The 23385-nt window shown below is 40.5% G+C and overlaps 2 protein-coding genes and 1 long non-coding RNA gene across 7 annotated transcripts in view; 2 read left to right on the forward strand and 1 right to left on the reverse strand.

Moving 5' to 3' along the window:
- Positions 1–23385, forward strand: part of LOC134160439 (uncharacterized) — a 456110-nt gene that overhangs the window by 188511 nt on the left and 244214 nt on the right. The window lies entirely within an intron of this gene.
- The window catches only part of IQGAP2 (IQ motif containing GTPase activating protein 2), a 124990-nt gene that overhangs the window by 21495 nt on the left and 80110 nt on the right, over positions 1–23385 (reverse strand). For 2 of the 4 annotated variants that reach the window (XM_062612364.1, XM_062612363.1), the window contains 9 exons: positions 20981–21105; positions 18585–18748; positions 10073–10163; positions 5212–5373; positions 3734–3876; positions 2797–2967; positions 1168–1251; positions 421–492; positions 191–260 (listed from right to left, as the gene is read on the reverse strand). In XM_062612364.1, the coding sequence (XP_062468348.1) occupies positions 191–260; positions 421–492; positions 1168–1251; positions 2797–2967; positions 3734–3876; positions 5212–5373; positions 10073–10163; positions 18585–18748; positions 20981–21105 (1082 nt within the window). The remainder of the gene's footprint in view (positions 1–190; positions 261–420; positions 493–1167; positions 1252–2796; positions 2968–3733; positions 3877–5211; positions 5374–10072; positions 10164–18584; positions 18749–20980; positions 21106–23385) is intronic. The other 2 variants (XM_062612366.1, XM_062612365.1) reach the window with 1 other exon arrangement.
- On the forward strand, positions 12037–16438 carry F2RL2 (coagulation factor II thrombin receptor like 2). 2 transcript variants are annotated; one of them, XM_062612368.1, is made up of 2 exons: positions 12037–12400; positions 14094–16438. In XM_062612368.1, exons 1-2 carry the CDS (start codon positions 12343–12345, stop codon positions 15173–15175), a joined length of 1140 nt encoding a protein of 379 aa, XP_062468352.1. In that variant the 5' UTR covers positions 12037–12342; the 3' UTR covers positions 15176–16438. The 2 variants fall into 2 exon arrangements, with proteins under 2 accessions (XP_062468352.1, XP_062468351.1); XM_062612367.1 differs by having other exon boundaries at positions 12044–12400; positions 14088–16438.

A 23385-nucleotide genomic window follows, 5' to 3' on the forward strand; every position in this document is an offset into this window, starting at 1 on the left:
ACTGTGTAAGTACAGTTAACCAAAATGCTTTTAGCTGTAAAACAACTGGTGTGCAAACACTTGCATCTGCTTTTGAAGGGGAATAGAAGATTGAGAACCCCCAGGTGAAGGTTAAAAAAACAAACAGAAAAACTGAACATAGTACCATACTTCCCTCCAAACATGCAGCATTCACCTGTTAACCACTTACTTAGTGTTCTGTAGTCCTCCCTGGCTTTGTTTGCTCTGAGAAATGCTTGTATCTTCACAATTTCATCGTTCTGAAAGGGACCAAGGTTAGGCAAAAGAGTATAGTTATGAGACATCTCTGCTCAGAAATGCGCACTGCAGAATCTCTTTCCTGAGATTCCCAAAACTGCCCGTACAGTTGTATTACCCTATTTTAATGCTTCATATCCAAAGTGAAGGAAAAGGACTTACATGATCCTTGAAGTATTGCAGACGTTTCCTGTAAGATCTCTTTGCAAGCCACATTTTGACCCATGACTGAATCTGAAATTTAAATGAAATAAAAACTTAACAGACACTGCACAAACTGTTTGCACGTGAATGTTTTAAACTTACTTCTGAGAGTCCTGTTATGCAGGCATACTGTTCTTATAATCGGCACCGTAGATGACTGTACCACTGGGCTCCTACAGTCCAGTGACCAGATTAATGGGCTTTGACTGAGATAGCAAGTTGAGCTGGAGGGTCTAACCACCTGTGTGTAGCATAATCTTTGACAGCAGTTTCTACCTTCAAGCCTCAGCTCTCAGTTGTAAACCAGTCTCCTTCAGACACAGGAAACCATATCGTGCAATACTCATGACATAATATCCCATCAGCATCTCAGAAAGGTGAACACTTTTCAAACAGATTTGACAGCTTTTAATGAAATGTAACACACTGTCAACTCAAATATTTTTTAATTTAGCATTATGGAAAGGGAAGTGTAAGGAAATCTTTTAGGAGATGCTTAAGTTCAGGAAAGCCTGATAGAAGTCAAACACAGCACTTTCAAGAAGTGATTCGCTTACCCTGTCAATTAAACAACTTTCAACGCCATCAACATTTCTGGAGCACAAGTGTCTCCTGTTTGTATTCCTTGTCTCTGATTTCTAGGTGGTGGAGGACCAAGCCAAGGGACAAAACATACTCAAGCACCAAAACATAGGGGGATCTTACCTTAACAATAGCAGCAACATTGCCTTGAAGCACCTTTAGTCTGTCAACATAGCTTTTCCTTTGTTTGTATCCTTTCCAGAAAGCCTGTTTTATAAAAGGCAGGAGACCATTACTACTAACAAGAAATGCATATTTACACTAAAATTAACAACAGTGTTTATCATGTAAATAAAAACTGTCATTGTGGTAAAAAGATAACTAAGGTGTAGGCAAGCTTGCCTTTATATTTTTAGGTGCCCTGATACATTTCATGTTAATTTTGATCAATCTTAGAACAAAGTTTGTTTTCCAGTGCCATTTCCTTCCCTTCCCTGTAGGGAGGGAAAGAGATAAGAATCCGTATTCTTATCTCCAGTACACCCATATCCTTTAGTATCCCTGTCACTGGCTTCATCCCACACAAGGAATACTGTGCCAGCTCTTGTTCATTATATCCAAAAGCTGTTCCCTACCTAGCTGGACCCCAATTGTTCCTGCCCTGAACTCCTTCCCAAGTCTCTGATCTTCCAGGGTCGCTCAGGATCATCTTGTACCACAAATTACAAGCTCCCAATTCCCTCAGTTGGCCCTCCCTTTGCTAGCTCAGAAGCAAACTCTTGGTAAGGAACCCAATGACAGGAATAACTGATATTCTTATCACCTTTACATATTTTGCATCTCATCTCTATCCAGCCAGTGACTCCAGCTTTTTAATTCTACTTATTATCTTTTCACAATTCATTTCTATTTTAACACCCATAGAAAATAATCAGAGATCAACTTTATTTATCTACATTTCTATATATTTTTGAACCCTTATGCAGACCCAGAATTTCTCAAAGAATATCACAGTCCTTTGCTGGGCTTAGACACCATGCAATAAAGTGAAAAGCTAATCCCAGTGGCAGCTGCTATTGGTAAAATCATGAGTTGTATCATTATAGATTAGAAAACATCAGTTGTAAATTCTTCTATTATTTTTGGGAAGGTTGAGTGATCATCTTTCAAGACTGGTGTAAATTGCTTCTAGCAGGAGGTGGCTATTTCACCATTTAAAACCACTGTGCATGCATTCATCCGTGTTCACACTCCCAGCAGAGTTTTCTTTCTACTCTTTAAAGAATTCTGCAAGCTGAAGACATTGAAGAAACACTGCCAGAGCCTGAGAACACCAGAGTGGCTGCCACTCCCTACCCAGCTATGACTTCAAGGAGCAGAGGGAAATTACTTCCAACTGGGGATAGTCTAGAAAGGAATGTATTTCCTAAGCTGTTCTTTGCCAAGGAATTTTTGCTTCAATACGCAGTAATGTGTTCTGATTTTGTACTATGCATAGTTAGGTGTGTTGCACAAGGCTGAACAGCTGAAAAGAAAGCCAGGGCTATGTATTTCTGAGTTTCTTCATTGAAATAACTTAGACTGCAGGCTGGTATGAGCCATTCTTTTAAAACTGATATTTGCTATTTAAAAACACAATTTCTCCAATGAGGACAAGAACATATTTGCAGATGTAGAAGTTTGAACTGCTGATCATGAAAACAGGCAGACACACCTCTTTGAAAATTTTGTCAGTGGTAGGAATCAGCCAGATCACCTGTCGCATGCAGAAAATTACCCAAGCCCTGTCACCATCTCATTCTAGAACAATACCTGTATTTTGATGGCAGATGGTTCCTGGCTTTGAAGGTAAGCTTTTCTCTCCCGGTAGTTTTGTCTGACTAAGAATCCCTTTGCTCTGGCTTGCAGCTGAACAATCAGATTTTCATTAGCAAGCCACAGCTGCTCTCGATTGTAATCTGCTGTAACTTGCCCAACAATGCTCTGTTAAGAAATAATGGAAAAAGGTCATTTAACAGAAAAAAAGCCTCATGCCAAAACCATCCTGGAATTTGTTCTGTATTCTCTTCACCATATCACAGAATCATTAGGTTTGTAAGCTACCTCTGGAGATCGTGTAGTCCAGCCCTTGTATATACAGCTTCTGCTCATCCCATCCAAGCCTCTCTTATTTACCCCTAGATTTTTATCAGCATGAAGGAAAAGCTACTTTGTTACCATTGCAAGTAAAAAACCCTAATTGTGCAGAAGCTTGTGTGATCTACTTTGTTCCAGGTTATATTTCATGTTAATGCAAAATCTCTACAGTAAGAAAGTTCCAAGTATCACACTCATCCTATTGAACTTGGAGGTACAAGAATGCTGTGAGATAATTAGATTTAAACATAAAACAGTGTTTCCACATGCCCCTACATACATAATGAAATTCCTTGTCACAGACCAATGCGAAGTCCAAAAACATATAAAAGGATATGGAAGCTATCAGACTTTCTTCCACCAGTTTCTGCTGGTGGCCATTAAAAAGTATGCTGTAACTTCCATTTAGGAAGTCCCTGAAGCATTGTCAGACATCAGACAGGAAACTGTGCTAATACTGCTTAGCCTTAAGTTGCTGCTATTGTCAGAAGCAGCTAAAGTGATCTTCAGTCTCACCCAGCACAGCCTCAATCCTTGATAGTCACATATTTTGCTATCTCTCTCAAATGCTTATGCTGCATTTGCAATAAAAGCAAACATTTCAGCCACCTACCTGAATTTCTTCACCAGATAACCATGAAGTTTTTGGTACAACTCCTTTGGGGGCATCACAGGTGCCTTCCTCAGTTTCCACATTGTAGTAGTAATCATACATGTTTTTCATTACCAGTTTAATCCATGGACTTTCATTAGAATCTAAGAGCAATATGTACCATTAGTACACATCTGTGCCCTGCTGCGCTGTTACTTTACAGCTCTTTCTACTCATTTGTCATCTCTGTGTTTGTTACAAAGCCATTTTACATGCAAAGGTACTTGGGCCATTTTCTAGTAAGGATGTTTTCAAAATATTCTGTTAGGTGGATCAGGATCATTCTTTTAGAATGATACAGCTGTGATGTAGCGCGGGTCCTCTGCCAGCTTCCCCAACACACTGAATCAGTGCTTGCTTCTGAAGCAGCATGCAGTGTATCTTCCATCAACACTCACATAAGTGGAACTGAGACTGTTTATAAAAAAATGTTGTTCTTGTCTTCTGGCCAGATGCTGGCTTTATTGACAACTACCTCACATGGGACATTTTCTAAATCCACATTGTCTTGTTTAATGCTTCAGTAAACAAGGCTGTATCCTGACAGACAGGAAAAGCCTCATTTCCTCATGGACAAAAGGCCCCAAGGTAAAGCTGAGAAGGACAGCTGTGCAAAATGCTCTCTTATACCCATGCTGCAGGATGAAATATGTCCACCTACTCTAAGAAAGTGTACTACATTGACAGTATCTTTTCCTCTTAGTTGTTAGCTAATCTTGGCTACGTTAGCTATGACCAGCTTGCAATTCTAACATGACAGAACATCCCATCATCCTGCTATGGGCAGGTTCTAGCCCAGCTTTTGCTGATACCTGCTGCTCTGGCAATGCCTAGGGACCATAAGTGGACTACGGACACTCTGGCACAGAGTGCCTTGCTCTTTACAGAAACCTGTAAGGCTGAATTGTGCAGCCTAATGCTTCTCTGCACCTACTACCAGAAAACAAACCAAACCAACCAACCAAACAAATCAGAAAACAAACAACAACAAAAAAAAAAATGCAAACAAAACAACACCAAACTAAACCAACAAAACCCCCAACAATAAACAAACAACATACCCCCCCCAAACCAACCAAAAAAAACTCACCCAACATCGGAAAATGACATGGTTTTCTGAGGGTATGGACTAGTCTATTGACAGTCAGGAAGCTGTCATAAATTCACTCAGAGGCAAGTTTGAGATTCTAGAAAGTAATAGCTAGACTCTAGAAAAAGCTAGACTCATTCATCAGCATGTACTGTGGTCTGGATGACACGCACAACTGTGCAGCATCTCATAAAAAGCTCTTGGGCAAGTATAACACTTCTCAAAAGATTTAAAACCAGCAACTGCCTTCCTCAGTTTACAGTGATTTTAGGTAAGACTTCTGTACTGGTTTTCCTGTTGTCTCAGTAATACAGATGCATGGAACTGTGCTATTCAGGAAGTTTTTTACCTTCTATAGCTTTCAGATTCTTGGCTTCAGAGAGTTTCCTGAAGTAGGTTTCAGCACACTCGGGAATCAGTCTTAATCCAAACTTGGACTGTAGTATCATCAGGATTGGCTGTGAATCACCCTTCTCCAAGCTCTTATTAATCACTGATGTTCCAACAGCCACTAGGGTAAAATAATGACAGAAAATTAAGTGGTTTATGCACCCACAGCTCTAGCCTCCAGCAACCTTGATAATGGACTTCTAATGTTGGCACACACAGGCAGAATAACAGACTCAGTAATTCAGTGCTTCACCCATTGCAGCATCGTTCATGCTTGTAAGGACAAGTATTCTGGAGAGCAGCAAGCTTGTTAGGTAGAAAGAGTGCACTCCACCCATGCTGGGATGCAGCACAACAGAGAATGATCTGAGGGCATAGCTGCTCCCCCCCATCAAGTGACACACCAGATGATACCAGAGCAGAGGTTGGGGATGGTAGGTACCCGTACCCCTGCACTTAGTCTGCCCTAACAGAAAGACCATCATCTGCTGATCATTTTGGAGACTTCTAGAGAAACCTGAAGTCATTAAGTTATAAGCTGTAAACCTTAATGCTCACTTTTACCATGGAAAACAGGAATAAAAACTGATTGCCTTGAGCAAAGTCTTTAAACACTAAGCATCCTAGTCAGGATCCTTTTTTGTCCTCACCCCTTGGGAGCTTGTTTAAAGCTGATGCAGCAAATGCATGCCTTTGAGTTTGGCATAAATGCAGCTCTTGCTTTCAGGGCACAAAAGTGCCCTGAAAGGTGATGCTATGAAGCATTTTCAAAGTTATACGATGTTACACACACTTTTTCAGGACCTCGTAAGTGTCCTTTGCTTTGTACAGGTCCCACCATCACCAAAGGAGCTGATACCACCACACCTGACATCGTGTGGTAGAAAATGCCACTTCAAAGTGCCTTACACACTAGAGGTATACACGGCTTTAGAAACTGTTGCTCAAGTCTTTAATGGTGTTCCCTCACATCTAAACTCAAGATCCATGCACAGAAAAACAAGTGATTAGACATATAGCCAGAATATCTACCTTATATACTGACCTAAGTGAACCTGACTACCTTTGCATCCCACAGCTGCACTTCACACTGCAATACCAAACGCTTCTCCTTATCTTGTGTATATCCAGATTAATACAAAAAAGATCCCTCCATGTGCTTAATTGCTCTGCCTACACAGAGCAGACCCAAAAGGTGAGTCAGTATCAGAAGCCTACACACAGGAGGCACAGCATGAGACTTAGCTAGCAGGGGAGCATTTCAGCAAAAGAAAGTTTTTCCTTGTGGTTAGTTTGACAAAGGTGAAATGGGTAGATTTGGCTAGACAGTAACAGATCAATCTCCAAATACTCTCACAGCCAGCTGAGAAAAAGCTAACACAGCACCACCACTGTCTGGATTCCTACAAGACAGGATCCCGATATATTTCTGTGCTTTGAAACAAACACCTGCCAAGCATACATGAGACTGGAGAACGCTTTATACCACAGTTGTGGTCTTGTGATGCCCAGGCATTCGACTTCAGCAGTGAGGAAGCAGGAAAAACTGGGAAGTCATGGATTACCAGCTTGCTGCTGCTGGCCTAGGTGGTTCTGGGGGCTCAGCCCTACTCATAATGAGTCCTATGTGCCTCATTAACTCTGGTCACCTGTATTTGAATGCTTTTCTTCCTCTTTTTCATCCTGTAGTTACGGGTGCTGGAAGCTGTTCTGAAGACAGAACAGCACACAACCTAGCTAATAGTTGTTTCTCGAGGTCCCCTGCTGCCTGGCTTTTTCTTAATCCTTTAATTAATTATGCCTCTGTTTTTGAAGGAAAAAAGATAAAATATGTCTATAGGGCAAAAAGAATTCAATAGAAATTATTTCTTTCCACTGAAGTGCTAACAATTAATACTGCAGATGTTGCTTTAAAGGAGGGCCATGTAAACCCTGTAAAACTATAAGATAAACAGAGCTTAGCCACCCTCAGCTGCAGAACTGCAGACTCCAGTCTGCTCCTGCAGCAGCTGGGATGCCAGTACCAGATCAACACTGTGAAGGGCTTTTTTTGACACCCGTCCTTTCAAACAGCTATGATATAGACAGACACAGTTGTCTGGGGCGATAAGGCCAAAATCTCAAAAGGGCCAAATATTGGCTTTTTCCCATAACTGAGACCCTTTTATGACAAATCCTGTTTTGACAGACAGACTTCCTGTGCAAGACTAAGGCTGGAATTGGTGTCTATTCCCAAAATCTATACAGCTGATATTTTGCCAATCTCATTTTGCCTTCCACTTAGATAAGGAGTACAATAGTTGAATTAGTTCAAGGAGTGAAGCAAGGTGGTGCAAACCACACAGCAACACAAAGAGTTAGGGAGTCCACCAGCATTTACTGAACGCATCTTCCTAAATGAATTCAAGAGAAAATCCTTTAGTGAAAGGGAAGACAGTCTGTAAAAACCTTTTAAAATTTTAACACTGTAGTATTTAGGATTTACAGAAGTCATAAAAATTAGTTTGGAAGGAATCAAGACTGCTTCAGTACAGCTGCCAATACCTTCTTTTAGTTTACTGCTGATTTTATTGTCATTACTGCAGCAATCTCAAAAATACACTTTGTTCTGACTAAAAAATATCTCACTATGTTGCAAAAGTTTTGGAGTGGGATGTGGGGAGTGCCTTTCAAAAATAGTGTCTCTGAGATAGATCAAAGCGAAAGTTCATTCCCAAGTTGTGATCAAGCTGAACTTTAAGTTTAGACTACGTGAACACACATGCTAACTTCCTGAGACAGGAAGTGTTTGTTATACGAAGTATCAGGTTCTGTGCCGTGGGGAAATTTTAAATCATGGATTTTAGCTCCAAAACCTTAGAGCTCTTCTGAAGAATGTGCTGTGCTGACACTGCTTCCTTTCAACCTAGAGGGCAGAGTACAGGACATTAGTAGCTATTTCCACAAGTGACTCGTTACAACAGTTCTACTGATCATACTTGATTGTGAAAAGCTGTGAAACATGGATTAAATTAAAAGATTTTACAGCAAAACTAGCTAGTAGATGGAGTAGTGGCCTATCTGAAGGGGGGCTAGGGATGCTGGGGATGGACTACTCCATCCATACAGTTAGGGACTGTAGCGACAGGACAAGGGGTAACAGGTTAGAACATAAACAGGGGAAGTTTAGATCAGATATAAGAAAGAACTAGATGATCTTAAGGTCCTTTCCAACCCTAACTGTTCCATGATTCTATGATTCTATCATTAGCAACATTGTCTGGTATTCGTATTTGGATAATCCTGTGCTAATTCTTACAGGCCATTTATGAGCTTTTACAATGCTTTTACACCAGTGGACACAAATCAGAATGTTTTCAAGTTGCTCTTTAGCTTTAACTTACACCTGTTTACAAGCTGTGCATTTTCTTCCCTTCTTTGTGCTCAGATAATTCCTCATGCCTCTGGACGGCATTGATTGAACACCGGTTTTGTCCACAAGAGAAAGTACCAGTGCTCTTGAGTATAAAAGTTCATTTGGGACAATGTTTGTGAGTCTGACTCCATCTCAGAACACACAAGTGAGGCACTTTTCACTGCAGATGTGTGATCTATGAAAATACTTTAGTGTGAGGTGTCCCTGCCCATGGCAGGGGGGTTGGAACTTGATGATGTTAAGGTCCTTTCCAACCCTAACTGTTCTATGAGTCTATCATTCAGTGTATCTGATTACAGTCATTACATCATTAAGACTGTACTGGCCAATCAAATCAATTCTAAAGTAACAGCAACACTACATGCAGTGTTTCTGTAGCAGGAATAGAGGATTTTATCATCATAGCTAGCCATGTTTGTTTTCTTCCACCCACAACTTCCCAAACACTAACTACTGACGTAGCCTGCCTATAAGTAAACATTACGCTGCTGCACTGCACTAACAAAAGCTGAATGCAGTGCTGCAGGAATGCACCGACTTCAGCAGTTGTATTCACAAGCTCTTAGGGTGCAAAAGAAGGCGACACTGACTCATCCAAAGTCAAGTCAAGCAGAATGTGAACCAATACCCAATGCCAAGCGATCAGTCTCAGCTGCGCTGTGCTGGCCCAAGGCAGGAAAAAACTGGGACCCCGTCATGTTCTTCAGGGTGCCCCATACACCTAGCTACACTGGCTTCGACATTAAGTGCCAAAGTGTATTTCATATTATGAATAGGTCTCTAAAATTATTGTATTAAATCTAAACTTTGACAGAAGGTCTTGAGCACATCCAGTACAAGCCTCCACATTTTTGCTACAGATTTCCTCCTCCTTACAGATTGGAAGATTATGCACTTCAAAAAGCCTGAGGGCTTTTTCTACACCATTTTAAAGTTGTTATATTCCTATTTCTTGTTTGTTAGCAATTAAAAAAGGCATTATAATAAAATTGGAATAAACAAAGTTGCAAATATGTAAGAATTTGGTCTTACAACATGCCTCAGGATATTAGACTTGTATAAGCAAAATAAGATCCTGAACAGTATATCCTTTCTTATTCATATATCTTTCCATTTCACTAGCTTTATGAAGATACACTGACAGTAAAAATCTTAGTCATGATGTTAACCTATATAACCAAATCCACTGAATTATTAGCCAAGCCTCAAGGATTACCACTTTGTATAAAACCAACACCACTGCTGAAGATCCAAGTCACCCAAATTTTCAGTATGACAAAGAGAATGCATTCATTTCTTTTGATGTATTTAAATGGCTACCACACTTCCCTGATGTGGAAAAAGTGAAATACAATTTCAGTTTTTCAAGACTAAGAAAACAATGAAGATGCAGGGTAATGCTTACAGATTGCTGCCTCTTTTATATTATTATTGCCATCACTGATTCCTTTTTGTATTTCATCCAGCCACAGAAGTGCTGATTCATCTTGGGATTCCTAAAAAATACAATAGAGAAAAGCCTTGAAAAAAATGAATTATAACAAAAGTTATCTGAACCTACTCATACAGCTCTCCGCTTTCAAAGCTCTTGGACACTAAATGAATTTGGCTGCTTAAAATCAGCAATAAACCACATTCATATTCTATTTGCCGACTTCAATAAACTCCTGTTCAAATAGAAATCTCTGACAGTTTCCATGTATAAAAGACGCCATCCTGCTAAAAATCAATAAAAAACTCGAGTTAAGATAGAAACATTTTTATTTCTATGATACAAAGGCAAAGTAATCTGACTGTCAAATGAAACCACACATTATCAAGCAGCACTGTGACAGCAGCATAAAGAGCACAGAGAAGAAGACTCCAGGAAGTTGGCTTTCTTTCAGAATACTTTATTTGGAAGGGATCCGCGTGTACACCTGAGTACACATTGTGCTAGGAAATAACAGCACGAACTGACATAGGACAGCTCAGGATTAGTAATGATAACCTAGCTCACGTGGCAAATGCTTCAGGAATTAAGCAGTAGAGCAGGTCTCACTCTTCCTACAGACTGACAGTACATGGCATTAAATTCAAGTTAAAATAGAAGGTGTAGGAAGTGGGCTCAGCATTCCTGCTTGCCAACCCTGCTCTGGCTGCCCATGTTCACAGGTTAGCCAATGCTTCAGCTGAGAAAACAGGATTTCAGAGCTAAAGTGGCCTTTAAAATCTAATGGTGGAGAGGGGGGTGAGGTGTGGTGGAGGGGTGGGAGGGGATGGGGAAGGGCCATGTGGAGTGTGGGAATCCTTCTAAAGAGGAAATAGGAGTGCCAGGTCTGTAATAGGCTAATGATGACAGAAACAGGAAAGTACTGATTTGATAAAGATCTAGGACTATTTCACACAAATATTTTATTAAAAAAAGCCCCCAGAAACTCTCAAGCTAAACAGAGTGGACAGAGAACCAACTTTGCAAAGAATATCCCCTTGTTTTGTGCCCAACTCCAGGCCAAATATCCAAGAAATTTGTTATCCACAGAAACTACAAAGACAGAGGCAAAAAGCCCTGAAGGCAGATTCTTGGAGTCTGCATCATATGTGTAAACAAGGTAGCAGAATATCTAAATAAAATCAAACAGTGTTAGGCAATCTCATGACAGCGAACACACACCACAAGTTTTTCCAACAGGAAAGCTGGAGTTAACACTTGACAGAGTATATACTAAATTCACAAACTACAGCTGATAATTTTGAGAAAGGGACTGAAAAATTGAAAATAATTCCTTATCTTGTATCCAGCTTTCACACACTAACTAAAAGAACAGATGCAAATACTGCTCTGGAGCCAAGTACAGCTTACGCCGAGCCTCGCTGCTAGCTTGGAAGCCAGACCAAGACTTGGGTTTATTTTTTTCCTGCTGAAGATAGCCATTGTTATTTGGCATTCAAGAAAGAAAACAAAACAAAACAAAACAAGCCAGACGGAAAAAGGAAGAGAGCAACAAAACAGCAGATGAAAAAAGGGGAAAGGTTTTAGAGGCTGCAGGCTTGGAGGGGTGGGAACTGTCTCAGTGGAGCCGGCAGCCAGACTGCAGGAGCACAGACAGTTAACAGTGGGTAGGGAAGCAGAAGGCAGAGCAGATCATAGTTTTCTTAAGGCATGTTTGTATATGTGGCTTGCTATCACCTTTGCGTTTGCTAAACTGGGATCACTGCACTCCTCTTCAAGCCTGACTGCTTCCTTGAGAAGGCTACAGAGTTCAGCAATTTCAGTCTGTGGATGGGACCCTTGAGGATTTACTAAACACACCCTTTAATTTTTTTCCAGAAACACCTTTTTACCCCATATATCTGTATGTGCAAATTCCAGTAGAACCCCCCCATGTCAGCTCTGGGCTTGTGGTGAATTAGGAGTTAAACTGCTGCTATAAAACAATTTTATCTCTGTGTTGGGCAGGGGCTGAAACTGAGTCATGTGTGCATAGATGGATACGTCACACCCTTTTGCTGTAGCAGACAAAGAACAAGCTAGCTGCTTGCTATAAACCTCATGCCTACAGAATGCTTCTGGAGGACAGATCAATCATTCTTTAGCCCCTTACAGAGGGGAAAAAGGTCCCCTCGAGAAACAAAACACTTCGAGATGAACTAGGTCAGCATTGTTGTTTGGCTAGCTGGATTTCATGTACTACAATGAAGATACTGGTTTTCACTGGACTGCTCTCTCTTATCTCCAGTCTTTTCACAACAGGTGAGTCTATTCCATATTTTAAGTCAATAGCATGGGCTTTTTGATAATGCTGGTGCTTTGACAGCTTAAATGAGCTGTACATACATCATTACAGAAAACTATACTCTAGGAAGTCTCACTTCAGGCAGATTTTTATCCTTCCATTTCAGTGACACCTTACCTCCTCCCAGTCACTTTCTACATTAAATTTTATTTAAGGAACTTTCTGTGCTAACTGAAGACACATCTTCTCTATAGTATTTCTGTAGTGATATGACAAACTTAAACCTGTAGAGTGTCGTTCTTTCTGCTTTGAAAATTCAACAGAATTACGCCTTCACAGATGGTGCTATTAGAAGGAAATGCTCAAATAACTTGTGTGACAAAAATAGCCAAAGCAAATTACCAAATAGTAATTTTTTTCTTACTAGAATTAAATTTTTTTCCTTACTAGAATTAAATTTTTTTTCAAACCATGCTTATTTTTTAAAGGTGGTTTTCATATATACAATATATATGTATGCACATGCATGCACATATAGGTCTTTAAAAGAGTGATTAGAATTCATTTCATGGATTAAAGATCCAGAAAATTACTAAAAGAGGAGCAATTTACTAATTATAATTTCAGAATATTCTACCATAAATCTTTTAGTGAGCACCGATAAAACTGTTTTCCATATTTTATTCCAGTATGGAAAAATAAAAGAAAAACACTTAGGTTTTCATCCAAACTTCAGTCCACTCTTGAATTTCGGTTTCAAGATGCATGCTCTAAGATTTACACAAGTCTTTTAGCGTTAAACACATCTAAGTAAATTTTTAAATGACAAAATTAATTACACAGCTGTTAATTCTGCAAAGCCTATTTCACAAGATGTGGTTTTAGAAAAGTATTTTGTACATGTTTGTGCTTCATTTGGAAATGTCGGTGTCCCTACAAAGGTCTCTACTAAAGACTGAGGAACAGGCATTAATAAGAGTGGCATCATTGACCTTGCCCACATGCTAATGATATTTACACACTGAAAATACAAGTCCAAGCATTTGTTTTTTGTTCTCAGGATGAACTCCCCATTCTCACACACAGATGAAAAGATCTGGTTTACTTTAGTCAGAAACTGAATAACAACGTTAATTTGATATGTGACACCAAAAATATTGAGGGTTGTTTCAATTTTCTAAATTGAAACTTTCAGACTGTGTTAGACATGATAGCTTTTTGCATCTTTTCAGTCATGGATTTCATCCATGAAGTGACAAGGAGAGTACTGCTGTTTGCTTTGGAAATTCTGATCAAGCCTAGACCAAGGCTGCTGCTTATATAATGAGTTTCCAACATTGTTTCTACTGGAAAAAACCCTCTAGAGGTGATAGAGATCGCCCAGATGTCTGATTCCCCCCTTCCCTCCACCCCCTGCCCAAGGTTGCTGAAAACATGAAAAATGCAAAAAGCTACACCTAACACTAAATTCATTCTAAATTTTCAAGGTTGGGTGTGAGATGACAAAAATCAGTGAAGACTGTCCTTTGGTTCATTTGACATGAACACCCAGCAAAGGAGAATGCCACCAAATCTAAACATATACTGTTTTTCACAAGAGATGTTTATCGTTCTCCATTCCTGAAGGCGAACCGTATTGCTAATCAAATAGTTTGGTCTTTTTAACAACGGGTTTGGGTTTTTTTTGTTTGTTTTTTTTTTAAGCTTCAGAATTTTCACTAAATGGCTCTGCAATTAAAACTGTGTCACTTATCAAGACTTTCCGTGGAATTTCAGCAAGAGACTATGATTACATCCCTCCGTATGCTATAGAAGGCGAAACAACGACCATTCATATCAAAGAACACAAATGCTCTTCAAAAAAGTCAAATGACTCCACTTTAGCAACAGTGAACAACACCACACTGGAGTATCTGACTAGTTCTCTGAGTACCAAGCTAATACCCACCATCTACCTCAGTGCTGTTTTATTGGGTGTACCATCTAATGCCATCATTTTGTGGATGCTGCTCTTCAGAATCCGGTCTGTGTGCACTGCCATCCTCTACACAAACTTGGCCGTTTCAGATCTGCTCTTCTGCATCATGCTGCCCTTCAAAATAGCGTACCACATCAACGGGAACAACTGGATATTTGGGGAAATGATGTGTCGAACTGCCACAGCAGTGTTTTATGGCAACATGTACTGCTCCATTCTGCTGCTCATGTGCATCAGCATCAGCCGCTATGTGGCCATTGTTCATCCGTTCACCTACAAGAATCTGCCAAAACGTGTCTATGCCATCACAGTCTGCGCTGCTGTATGGGCCATTGTCTTCCTGTACATGCTGCCACTTTGCATAATGCAACAGAGCTATTATGTGAAACAACTGGACATTTATACCTGCCATGATGTGCACAATGCCTGTGAAACAGTATCTTCCTTCCAGTTCTACTACTATGTTTCTTTAGCTATCTTTGGCTTTTTAATACCTCTTGCAACTATAATTTTCTGCTATGTCTCAATTATACAAACTCTCAAGACTCATGAATGGTTCTGGTATGTTAAAGTCAGTCTGTTGATCCTTACCATCTTTGCTATTTGCTTTGTGCCAAGCAATATTATCCTTATTATCCATCACATCAACTATTACTATTACAAAACAGATAGACTGTATTCTTTTTATCTAATTGCTTTATGCCTTAGCAGTTTAAACAGTTGTCTTGACCCTTTCCTTTATTTTCTGATGTCGAAAATTAGAAATCAATCCAATATTTATCTAACAATGGTTAAAATAGCCAGGGAGAAATGAATTTAGTTCTATATTTATACTATTGGAATTACGATTTTGTATAGTATTAACCCAGGCAGCAACAAACCTCAGGTGCAACAATTAAACTTAAAAAATTAAAAAGTGTTAAGGAACACAATCTCAATAAAAATTTACTTCCTTCCACAAGCCACACAAGGAATATCTTCAGAAATATACTTTTCCAGCCCTAAAATACACCGCCACCCCTCCATTTCCTTCTGAGAAGATCAGTTTCAGGGCCACAGAGAGGAAAACAGAATATCAGTCACCACAACCTCTGAACACCAGAAGAGGGATCAATGTTCAAACAGCACTTTAGGCCCATTCATGATTTCCAAATACTTCAAATTAGCTCCCGGCCCACAGTTACTGCAGGATCAGTGATGTGGATAAGTTTTTGGCCCAGTGGAAATGGGAACATTAAAAGCACTTTCTACGTGCATGGGAGCTGTTGAGCTTTGCAGGACCTCCCTGTCACATGGCCAAGAAAAAATACTGCCCTGGATGCTGGAAATAAAGAACCAGAGTCCATGTGGGTTCAATAAGCAGTAAATCTACAGCTGTAGAGAAGCAGCCTGACACTTCCAAAGGCAGAATCTCCTGTGATTCTGCTTAACCAGCTTTGCACAGGAGACTGGTTCTTCCACTTCGTCAGCGCCTGCACTCCTTTAGCCCAGGAGGATTGCTGGGAGCTAACCCTTATCAGTGTTAATTCAGGCAGTTTTTATTCTTGCTTGGTAAGCAAAACAGGGAAGCTGTTTCGTAGCATTCTCTATTTCCACATCCTCACAGGAAATACCTACAGTGTTACAAATACTGAAACTAGTTATGATTTATTGTCCATGTTAACAATGTAAAGGGTCAGCTTTTACATTTACAGAAATTCAAAAGCTGCATAAGTTCCTGCAAAATGAACTCAATGGTTGGCGTTTGTAACTACAGCATGTAAGACAGGAATGTGAAAAAATGTTTTACATCTGTTTGATTATAGCATTGTAAAAATCTTTAGTTAAATAAAATAATTTGCACTAGAAAACGTCTTCAAGGAATTTGAAGCCTGATAAGACTTCCCCTCTTCAATTTCTTCTGGCTTCTAATTTAAGTTAGTTTTAATCATAGCATTCCATCAACACGCGTAAGAACAGATTTTAAAGGTAACTAAAATAATCCAGATGTTATAAAACTATTGTAAATAGAAGAAGCCATTAACCTAGCTGCAAAATCTGTATGTCTATGGCTCAAGAAATAAAATAACACAAGAACCATTTCAGAGTTTGACACATCTGTTTAACTTTTGAGCCATCAATAATACCCTCCCTAAACACAGGGTTTCTCTTCACTGGAACCTGAATACTCTTGGTTTGAAATGGTGTTGGGAACTGCTACATGCTGTGGTTTAAGATTACAGGAACAAACAAATTCCAGGTTTGCATTTTCAGTTTCAAGCAAGGAACAAAGAGGTGAGATCTGAGATTAAGACCTGTAAAGGGTATTGAGAGATTTTGATGCAGACTCTACTTCTCCAAAGCAACCACAGCTACAGGGATGTGACAGCAGGCTGGCTAGAATAAAGCAGGCAGGTTTGACCCGTATGTCTTTCCAGACACTGGGGAACACAGGAAGTTCACAGAGAGATCTATCTGATCCTTGTAAATCAAATATTGCCTTTTACTATCGCTCACTCTTTAAACATGCAAAATACAATTAAAGGCAGATCTGCTTTATAAACAGGGCTCAGAAAAATTTGGGACTAGCCAGATTTAGACACTGTATCTTTTCAATTCTGTTTGGATTTTTTATTTTTTAAAGGAAAGTTCAGTCTAATTCATATCTTTACCTAAAGGGTAGTAATGTCCTTGTGATGGACCAACATAGAAAGCAAGCCAGATCAATGCATCTGAGTATTTATTTTGGGAGCACATACAGTAGACTGTCTTGCTCTCTTCCTAAACAGGAGCAATGCTTCTGTTTACAGAGGATTTTACATAGCTATCAAAGGGCTGCAAAAACAAAATACCTCAGGAAAGAAAGGCCAGTGGAAGTCTCTAGGAACATCAACAATTTTTGAACAAGAAGATTTTAAAGAGATTGCACAATTTTTGTTCCAAAACTGGGAGACACCCATTTGTTTCCTATCAGCACATTCACAAAGGGATGGGATCAGGCACCAGGTTTGCACCCAGGGAGTGAGTCCAAGCAGGGCTGCTGTGTACAGGCATGAGGGCACCTGTGGGCCATAGGTCCCTGCCTGGGGACAGCCCAGCTCACTATGCATACACAAAGGGTCTGGCACATCCCAGGCCAGCACTGCAGAGCCACCACATGTACAGACACTTTCTGCACACAAATACCAGCCCTGACCCTTGCAGGACAGGTAAAGCAGTCAGCATGCACCAAACCCTCCTCAGCACACATGGAAAAGGAGGATGCTTCTTAGCATTCAGGGCTCACTGAAACCAGGCTTTGCCTGGGAATCCCAGCAAGAAATTGAGATGTGCAAATGCCTTTTGAAAACTCTGCCAGTAGATTTCTGGAACACACTGTGTCACAGCATGTACCGCTAGTGGCCAGGTAGCTAGAAGATATTTTTACAAGCCAAAGTTCAGTTACTTCCTCCAGCTGACCGTATTACTTTACGAATGTGTTATGTGAATTTTAAGCATCTTTTCCAAACACCGGACATTTTAAGTGCTGTACAAGTAGCTTTAAGCTAATCCTGTGGTCAGTCACATCCTGCAAGCTGCTAGGCTGATCTTTGTTTATGCTTCCCTGAGCTGTGATGCTAACCAGGGCACTGCTTTTGGGGAAGCAGATAGCAATATCCTGCTCAGATAGGCTTAACTGAAGGCACATACAAGATGGTCAGCTTGTTGCATGATAAAGCAAGAACAGAAATACGTACAAATCTTCACTGTTATGAAACATGAGATTTAAGCAACTGAGACTCTTCAAAGTACTTACCTGAGGTCTGCTAAGGAACACTGTGAGGCCTTCAGCATGACTATGACTGCTTTCTGAAAAAAATCTCAATTCCCATCCATATTATAACTACCTGCCTGACACAGTCTAGCAACTAGATCCTTGCACAAATTCATAACTACATCAGGGCCACTGCTGCCTACATTTTATAATAGCTACAGCAACCTGGTAGAATTAAAAATAAGCAAGGTTACATCAAGTCAGTAGTGACACATACACAGAATATGCCTTAGTATTAATACCTTGAGAACTGACCCCTTTTTGCTAGTCAGAATAATAGTGGAAATTACTTAGTGGTAGTTTGTTGTCATTAATCTATTTAGAAACATCTAAATAATCTAAACATCAGAGCAACAGGACAGGAATACGTATGTAAGTGAAAAGAATTAGCCTTTCAGTTCTCACGAACAGCAACAGTCAAAGCTCTAACCTTGCATTTCTGTGCTTTGGCGTGGTGCAGAACATCCTGATAATGCCTTGCATTTACTGGTCTCACATCTTGCAGCTTGGCTGTGGGCAACAGCAGGGTTTCTAGAGTTTTCTCAGGATTTCCTTGGTCAATTGCTTCATTAATCTGACCAATTGCAATGATTCCTATGAAATAGAAAAGTTATTAGAGATGTAGTTACCAAAAAAAGATGCAGCTTGTCCAATAGTAGGTATAAACAAAGCAGCAACATGAAGAACAGAAAAATCAAGTAACAAGAAGCAGAGGCAGCAACAGGAGTTGATTTAAAATAATTTTTACTCAGATATTCCTGTGAAGTTGTGCAGTGTCCCTTTCTGCCACAGTTACTGATTCATCTGAATCTACCTCTTAATAAAAATCAAACCTTCCTGAAAAAAGGAAAACCGACTTCCCTACTTTCAGGGTACGAGTATCTACACAAAACTTGAGGAAACACTAGGCATCATATTTAAATATACTCTCCTACATATTGGCTCAGCACAGAAAGGCTTATTCTCAAGTCATTTCAGACCAGACTGTTTGGAATCCTGATTTGGACAAATACATACATACTGACCTCTCAGCTACAGGATTACATATCAACTTAACCTCACTGCTTTTAATTTTACCTTAAATAACCAACCTGATAATGTTGACCTTAAGAGAAATCACTTGATTGTTCAAACCAGTGACACCCAGAACTTCAGTCAACAAGTAACTTAGGGCTTGCTTATCGGAACAGAGGCTACCCTTCTTCATCCCTTATCTGCCACAAATAACCATCCCCAGCTAGTGTCACTGAAACCAAGTGCAGCTTATTTAGTACTAAAGACTTTTTCCAAGACCACCTTTCTTAAGGCCTTTTGCAATTCCAAATGACTTCAGAAATTCAGACTAGAAAGTGATGATGTCAGTCAAATGAACTGCTCAGGATCCCACCCTGCCAAAGGACACACGCTTCAAGCAAGCCATGAGTGTCCACCACAACTAGATTTAGGAAGCAATACACAGTTTTATATAGTCAGTTTTAGTATTTCTGCAATATAAAGCTTCCTTCACCAGTATGAAACAATAGCATGCACAACACAGATGGCACTACGGGAAGCACACAAGCGCTGTGCATTATTGCCACCTGGAAACAGCCCGAGCCTTTTGAAGTCTCTTAAATTACCCTCTAGGCTTCTTCCCAATGACATACAGTCTGAAAGGTTCCCTTTCCTTTCTCTAGCAAATTGGGCATAAATAAACTCTCTATTTATATTAGAAAAGTAGGCATAACAAGGTACTCTCATATAGGAAATCAAGTTACCTAGAAGGACAGCAGGACAGATAACTGCACTAAATAATTTCTCACCAACTCCCTTTTGAAAGAAGAAAAAAAAAAAAAAAAGGCTTGGAAATAATTTAATATTAAAAAACTCCTTTTCCACAGGACACTGCTGGTAATTTCTTCCCATATCCCCCAGTATTCTCTTTGACTGTAATTTCTGCAAAATCCACAAAGCAAGACCATCCACTGCAAATATTGAACGATACTGCCAAGTGGGCAGGACCATGGCGTTTGTGACTGTTGGGGTTTAAACCCTGCCAGACAGCTTATTCACTCACTCCCAGTGAGTGGTGCCGGGCTGGAAGCAGTCGAGGCCCACGTCCGCCCCCCCCAGGGGCTGTCCCCTTCCCTGCTCCCAGAGGGATGGGGACGAGAATTGAAAGAATGCAACTCCCACGGGTTGAGACAAGAACAGTCCAGCAACCAATGTACAACACAAATCACCACCGCTACCACCAACAACAACAGCGATAAGAGAAAATATCAAGGGAAGAGAATACGATACCACCTGCCAAAACACGAGTGCAACCCAAAAGACCATGTGTCCTTCTGGGTAACTCCCAGTTACCTCCCCAGGCACGACGTGCTGTGGTATGGAATACCTCTTTGGCTAGCTTGGGTCAGGTGTCCTGTCTCTGCTTCCTCCCGGCTTCCCCTCCTCCCTGGCAGATCATGAGCCTCACAAAGTCCTTGGTCAGGGTAAACATTACTTAGCAACAACTGAAAACATTGGTATTATCAGCCCTGTTCCCAGGCTGAAAGTCAAAAGACAGCACTGCACCAGCTACCAAGAAGGAGAAAAACTGACTGCTACTGCTAAACCCAGGACAGTGACACTGCAAAAGGCAGACACCGCCCAGTACCTTTCAGCCTGCCAAAACACAACTAGGAATACTTCAAGGACATTCAAAACCCAACAGGTGTTCAAAGCTGTTTTAATACTCTTCTCTCTCAAAGAGCATCTGAACAAAGTCGTTCAGCACAGATACTTGGGTATCTAGGATCAGAATATCATCTGGCCAGGAGACGTAGAGGCAAAATTACTTACTTTCATTTTCTTCTTTAATTTGCATATTAACCATGTCAATGCAGTTCTGGATATCATTCCAGCTTAAATAATCTTGGCCTTGAGATGAAGCCTCTGACTTAATAGACAATAGTGTATCAGCGTAACTATAAGAAGATATAAAATACATAAGTGTATTTCATACACAAGATAAACTGCCATGAAGAATTAGTCAGATGTATCATCCATCATTTAGTGCCTAGTATTTTTTTCAATGAATGAATTTCAGACAAACTCATCTCTTGCCATAAATTACACACGCATGCAATCTTCCTTGCTTGTTCAACATATGCATCTGAAAAAATGGCCCTGTACACTACTTCAGAGCACTTTACTTGACAACAGGGGATGATGATAATACCCAGGCTGGGCATACACTTTGCTGCATGGTACTACAGATAAATCTAGGAGAAACTATGGTTGGCTTCTTGACACAAAGTCAACAAACAGAATTCCAGCCCCAGTATGAGGCAGCAGCACCTCCTGCAACCTCCATGATCCCTCCATGTGGAGGATGATGGACTATAGGCAGAGGAAGGGTATAAAAAAATGATGCCTCTCTCCCCTACAGCTCAAGGTCCTCCTGCAACCGCCTGCAACCTCCATGATCCCTCCATGTGGAGGATGATGGACTATAGGCAGAGGAAGGGTATAAAAAAATGGTGCCTCTCTCCCCTACAGCTCAAGGTCCTCCTGCAACCTCCTGCAACCTCCATGCAACCTCCATGATCCCTCCATGTGGAGGATGATGGACTATAGGCAGAGGAAGGGTATAAAAAAATGATGCCTCTCTCCCCTACAGCTCAAGGTCCTCTAAGCACTATTTAAGTGTTTTGTGAGATGGCAGTTCCTTATGTAAATTTTAAACTTGATATTTGATAGTGTCCAATCTTTTCTTGCTCCAATTCTCAAAAGAAAATGAAAGCTAGAGTTATAAAAGAAAATAGCAACATTTATCAGCCTGCCCCACAACACACATGCTTTTGCAGACCTATGTCATATTTCCCCTGAATTCTCACTTTTAGGTGACACATTTTTAACAAGTTCATGACTTCTGGTAGAAAGCCATTGAACACCATCTCCCTCACTGAATTTTTTCTAGCTCTGCTGTAATCCTTTGGGTATTGTGTAAAGCTTCCTGCAATACTCAGTGTATGGTTGGCAGTACATTTACATAATGACATCAGAATTTTATTCTCTAGTCCAACTAATTCCTAGTACTTCATTCACATTGACTGGCAGCTTAGTCTGAAAGGTCAGGTCATAGTAACACCAGCCAGAAATGCTGCACTTGGGCACTTTGGGGCCTATTTCTTTATGGGGCCTGCTTACTGTATTTGTAATGTTGCTTTTCTTACAAGCACCACCTCACATTAGCAGAAGCCAAGTGGCAAATTAATTTTGCTTCATCTTATGGCACTCTGCTCCCTCTAACCAAAACACTGGCCTCTTATTCCTATCCTGACTGCCCTCCTTCGTGCTCTAAGACACCTAAGCAAGGGTCACTCTCAGTTTCCTGTCCCCTTAAGGGCCACTACTGCCCCTTCTGCCTCATAATGTCTTCCAGCAGCACATGGAGGTTTTCCCTACCTGTGATGGAGAAGCAAGAACTGTCCTATGTCCCCATACTCTCCCCCACACTCTGGGAGCTCATGTCTCACACATATCAGTGTTGCCTGATAGTTTTCGCAGGTACACAAAAGAATGGAGAGATAACAGCACATGGCTGTGACAAGTCAGGCATGTGGCAGTGCAGGCAGCTGGCAGCTGAGTGAAGGTTATAACTCAATTTTAAACATGCACATGTGCCACAGCAGTGTACTCAGCTTTTTAGCAAGCAAAACTCTGCTAATTTTTTCAAGACCTTTGCAGCTCTCAAGCAAAAAAGCCCCAACAAAACCACAAAATCCAAGTCAGCCATGGTTTAAGGGCCCTCCTGAACCTTAAAGCATTGAACACTACCTCATTCCAAAGATCATCTTCCAGTATTGCAGAGAGGTTACTGATTAACAGTTTCCAGCTACAGTTTGTTCATGTCTTAGTGTCTACAAAAATTCTTGTCGGATCTTAACGTTTGCATTTGGAAGGTATCTTCCCTGCACTTCAAGTCCTCTGCACTCAAACATCTGAGGGAGTGTAATTTCTTATACTTACAGACACAGCTGGTTCAGCAATTGTCATGTGATGCCTCATTAACTTATAACACAGCTGTTTATCTTGCAGCTCTTTCAGCTTCATTCACAGCATAACACAGGACAGCCCACCTAGTAAAATGTTTACTTATCCTTTTGCAAAAGTTGCCAAGTTATAGAATCATAAAATAAACTAGGTTGGAAAAGACCTTTAAGATCATCAAGTCCAACCATTGACCCAAGACTGCCAAGTTC

This window comes from Pezoporus occidentalis, unplaced genomic scaffold (assembly GCF_034315485.1).
Source record: "Pezoporus occidentalis ecotype Australia unplaced genomic scaffold, CSIRO_AGI_Poc_V1 ctg16, whole genome shotgun sequence".
In the NCBI taxonomy this organism is placed as follows: domain Eukaryota; kingdom Metazoa; phylum Chordata; class Aves; order Psittaciformes; family Psittacidae; genus Pezoporus; species Pezoporus occidentalis.

Excerpts from the sequence above, each read along its gene's own strand:
- F2RL2 (XM_062612367.1), top strand. The coding sequence starts at position 12,343 with ATGAAGATACTGGTTTTCACTGGACTGCTCTCTCTTATCTCCAGTCTT. Across the intron at positions 12,401-14,087 it reads CTCCAGTCTTTTCACAACAG|CTTCAGAATTTTCACTAAAT; the intron begins GTGAGTCTATTC and ends TTTTTTTTTAAG.